General features: G+C 44.3%; 1 protein-coding gene across 1 annotated transcript in view; it reads right to left on the minus strand.

Moving 5' to 3' along the window:
• The window catches only part of UTP6 (UTP6 small subunit processome component), a 26,795-nt gene extending 22,312 nt beyond the window's left edge, over nt 1–4,483 (minus strand). Inside the window, exons 1-2 of the mRNA XM_080922528.1 lie at nt 4,354–4,483; nt 2,878–2,962 (exon numbers count right to left, since the gene is read on the minus strand). Of these exons, the coding sequence (XP_080778654.1) occupies nt 2,878–2,962; nt 4,354–4,445 (177 nt within the window). The 5' untranslated portion in view covers nt 4,446–4,483. The remainder of the gene's footprint in view (nt 1–2,877; nt 2,963–4,353) is intronic.
• Nucleotides 4,484–4,994: the final 511 nt, after the last annotated feature.

A 4,994-nucleotide genomic window follows, 5' to 3' on the forward strand; every position in this document is an offset into this window, starting at 1 on the left:
AAATTTTTGGTTTTTTAAAAAAAAAAAATCTGAGTCAGGCACTATGGCCCATGTCTACACCTCAGAGGCTAAGACTGGAGGAGGGTGGAGAGTTCAGGGTGCTAGGAAGGTATGGGAAGAGATACATTTCCAGCATGGCAGCACACTCCAGTAATCGCAGCACTCCAGAAGCAGTCAGGTAGACCTCTGTGAGTACAAGCCTGGTCTACACAGGGACTTCCTGGACAGCCAGGACAACACAGTGAGACTCTTAAAAAACAAAACACTGTCCTGGCATGCACAAGGCCCAACACCTCCAGGCAAAGCAATACACACCTATAATCCCAGGTTTTGGAAAATGGAAGCAGGGATTGCTTTTTTTCTTTTATATTTTTTCTTCTCTAGTTTTTTGAGATTAAGCTTCATGTAGCTCCAAGCTGGCTCAGAGCTTACTATGTAACCAAGAATGACCATGAATAAGATTCCCCTTCCAAATACATAAGTAAATTAACGGAAAAAAAAAAAAGATTCTCCTTCCTCCAAGTGCCACGGTTATGGGAGAGCTAGAATTACACACTGTGCGCCACCCTAACAGTGTGGGTGGAACCTGGGCTTTATACATACTAGGCAAACACTTGACCAATTCAGCTAGCCCCAGTTTTAGGAAGCAGTTTCAAGTTAAATTCCCAGCTCTTTGAAAAAGTCAAATAGTAAAAACTATTTTGTAGAGCACACACACAAAGGTCCGGATCCAATTATAATTACTGAAGGAAAAAAAAGAGAGCCAAAAATTGGCTCATGAGAACTTTCAGGCCTAGAAAGTCCCATGTAGCTTACCCATACAGCTCAATCAAAGCTTGCACTTTGCAAATAAATATTAGAAATAAAAACATAGCCAGGAGTGGTAGTGCACACCTTTACTCCCAAAACTCAGGAGGAAGAAGCAAGTGAATGAATCTGTGAGTTCTAGGCCACAGGTCTACAGAACTAGTTCCTGAATAGCCATGGCTATACATAGAAACCCTGTCTCAAAAAGCCAAAAAGAAAGAAAAATATATCCTTTTGTTCTCCTTTCATTTTTAAGCGTATGGGTGTTTTCCCCACATCATGCTGGTGCAGTGTGAGTACAGAGTGCTATATGCAGAGGCCAGAAAAAGGCATCATATTCCCCCATGGAACTAAGGTTACAGACAGTTGTGAGCCACCATATGGCTGGGTATTAAACCTGGGTCCTCTGGATGAGCAGCAAGTGCTCTTAACCACTGAGCCATCTCTCCAGGCTGTAACACATGCTTTATCCTAACACTCAGGAACATGAGATGTGAGAACGGTGTGAAGCCAGCCTGTGCTACGAAGTGAGATCCTGTCTCAAAACCGAGGGTTAGTGGGACATTGAGATGGGTCAGCAGGCAAAGGCTTTTCCTGGCATACTGAGGACCTGAGCTGAGTCACATGGTAGGACTGACCCCCACAAGCTGTCTTCTTACCTCCACAAGCATCCCACATATGCCCATACCCCACCTAAATAAATACATGTGAAAAAAAAACTTAAAAATTAGAGCCGGATAATGGTGGTAGCACACACCTCTAACTCAGCCGGCACTCAGGAGACAGGCAGATATCAGAATTTAAGGCCAGCCTGGACTAGAGACAAGTCCAGGACAACCAGGGCTACACAGAAAACCCTGTCTTGAAAAACAAAATAACAAACAAAAATTAAATACATAAAAATTAAGAAACAAGAGCTAAGGATGTAACCTTTTTGGTAGAACACTTGCCTGGCTTACGTGAGGCCCTAGGTTTGATTTACAACCACAAAAAAAAAAATAAATAAATAAAAAAATGTCACGTGTCATGGTAAGTTAAAAAGATTGAATGCAAATAGGTAGACACACATGTAAGAGGCTGTTTGTGGGTATGTTTTGAGACAGGGCTTCGTAATATATCCCCTGGCTGTTCTGGAAGTCACAATGCAGACCAGGCTGCTATCAAACTCAACAGAAATACACTTATCTTTGCCACTAAATGCTGTGTCTGTGTGTTTATAATTATACTATTTAATAATTATACTCTCTAAAACTAATCAACCTAGTGCCTAGAAAGGTGGCTCTTCCAACTGGGAAATCATTTCCACTTCTCTAAGGTTCACCATCTCTAATTCTACTGACTCACTTTACATCAAGGTTTCTACATTGTTGACTTCCAAATACCCCCCAGAGCCCTGTGTAAACTGAAGGGAAACAGAGGCTGCAGGGAGTGTGGCACAGGCACAGGGGGCAGAGGCAGGAGTTTGCCTGGTTTGCACAGGCTAGATGTCATGTTTGAATATGCTTGGCCCAGGGAGTGGCACTATTAGAAGTTTTAGCCTTGTTGGAGTAGGTGTGTCACTGTGGGTGTGGGCTTTAAGACCCTCATCCTAGCTGCCTGGAAGTCAGTCTTCCACTAGCAGCCTTCAGGTGAAGATGTAGAACTCTCAGTTCCTGCATCATGCATGCCTGCATGCTGCCATGTTCTCACCTTGATGATAATGGACTGAACCTCTAAACTGTAAGCCAGCCCCAGTTAAAGGTTGTCCTTACAACAGTTGCCTTGGTCACAGTGTCTGTCCGCAGCAGTAAATCCCTAAGACACTAGCGATGCCTACATAGGGAAACCCTGTCTCCAAAAACAAACGAACAAAAACGTAGCCCAGGCTATACAGTGTTAAGAGCACTTTTCACTAATACAGAGGGCCTGGGCTCTGTTCCCACCACCCAGCTAACACCTATCCGTGACTCCTGGCCCAGGGTATCCAACACCTCATTCCTTTTGGCCTTCTTAGGCACCACACACAAGGGGTGTGAAGCTTATAACTGTCTGAAAGTTTTTGAAGGGCCTAAAAGCTACAGACTCACTCACTTGAACATAGTTGATAAAGTCTTCCTTAATGAGGGTTCTCCGATTTATCTTGTATTCTAGGTCAGAAGCCTTCTTGATGATAGCCCTGCAGAGAAAGACGGTTGGTTACACTGTAACATTTGAGAAGTTACTTTTATTTCAAGATATATGGAAAGCACATGTTTAACAGAAACATCTAGTTCCTGAACCTTTATCTCCACAAGCAAAGCACTTATTTTTATTCTCTTACACAATTACCTCTGTGCTGTTAAGAACATCCACATATAATCTTAAACTTTCAGGAGAATCACCCTAGTTGCCAGGATCATTGCTGTTCCCACCAGCAGAGTAAAGTAATGCCTAATGCTTTTAATTATTTATATATACTACTAACAAAGATTTCTCCTCCAAATTTAGGCAACTTAGGGGCTTGTCTTTGTGTGTGTGTGTGTATATACATTCCCTAGAATCAAACCCAAGGCCTTGTGCATACTAAGCAAGCATTCTGCAATGCTCTTAGACTCAAAGCTTAGGTTTTTATGTTAACCACATCTCTATCCTAAAACCCTGGATCTCTATATTATCAGTATGTAAGTTTTTAAAACCTAAATTGTCTCTATCTAAATATTACTACAAAGGAGTGAGCACACATGTGTTCTAGGTAAAGGCAGAATATGCAAGACAATATTTAAGAATAACACATTTAGCACCCCACCTCCCTCTGTTTTTCCAGACAGGGTTTCTCTGTATAGCCCTGGATGTCCTGGAACTTGATTTGTAGACCAGGCTAGCCTAGCCTACAGGGATCTGCCTACCTCTGCCTCCCAAGTGATGAGATTGAAGGCCGTTGCCCCCACTCCCGGCTATATCTAGCACTTTCTAAGAGACCTCGCTGTGTTTCCTAATGTTTACTTTGCAGATCCTACACTCACATTACTGTACTTGCATCTAGAGTCATGGTAAAGTGAATTGTCACAGAAAAATCACTAAAAGTAATTGATTTTTACCGAGTTACTGAATGCCAACCATGGGAGCTGAGGCAGGGCTCTAAAGAAGCCTATGAAATGAGTTGAAAGGTCCCCAGTACAAGTTTAGTTAGGAAGGCCTACCCAATGCCCCTGGGCTTCCATGCGCCGTTCACAAATATCTAAAGTTGTATACCCCAAACCTTTAAACTATAACCATTTTTTAATCTGAATTCTCCCGCCATTCACATTGCCCAGTAGTCCCTTCATGGGCTAGAATCCTGGCTGTATCACCTCACGGCCCCAAGATCCTGACTGTCAGTATGACTGACGAGTAAACAGATTGATGGATCGTCTTGCGATACGTTAAAGTTGAATTCTGACCGTCACCAAATTCCAGCAACTAGCTTTTCCCTCTTCTAGAATGGTAGTTAAAAACAGGCTCAGAAAAGTCCGCTCGCCGGTCCCCTCCACACTCGCCCGAAGCTCTCTTAAGTCCGCCCCAGTCCTTCCTCTTCCCTGATCCTCTCACTTAATCTCCGCGTGACTGAAGAGTCCGATGCGCTCCAGCTGTTCCAACTCCGGGATTCGGTCTTCTATGCGTTCCTGAATTATCTCCGCCATGAGGGTGGAACTTCACAAGCAGCCGAGCGAAGAACACGCGTAGAAAGGGCACACCTTTGAGCCTGCAGGCTCACCCTCAGTGATTGACTGACCTGGCTTCGTAAGTCCCGCCTTTTCCGCTTCCGCCATTAGGAAAGTCCTCTTTTCTATCGAAGCCGCTGTCGCCTCCTTGTGGTTGGCTATAGGATTGCAGCAAGAAGCCCTTCCGGTCTAGAGCACATCTTCTTGCGGGGGCGGGGCTGGGGTGGGGTTGGGATGGGGTGGAGCCAAATCCTCGCGCCACGGAGACCGGAAAAAGGTCCGCCGGGAATACCTGAAAGAAGGATCATGAAGAACGCTTCCTACTGGAGGTTTTCGGTTTTTATCTTGCTCCTGTCGCGGGTTCTGGCTTCCTGTCATCCAGAACACTGAAAACCAAAAAATGTAACTGAAGATGATATTGTTAATTATGCAAATTCGATGAGGCTCTAGGACCGCCGACTAGCTACCCGGGTCTTAGCAGTCTGCTAGCTTCACGAAACCAGTGTGGTAACCGCATTTTCACGTGCC

This window comes from Micromys minutus, assembly GCF_963924665.1.
Source record: "Micromys minutus genome assembly, chromosome: 10".
Classification (NCBI taxonomy): domain Eukaryota; kingdom Metazoa; phylum Chordata; class Mammalia; order Rodentia; family Muridae; genus Micromys; species Micromys minutus.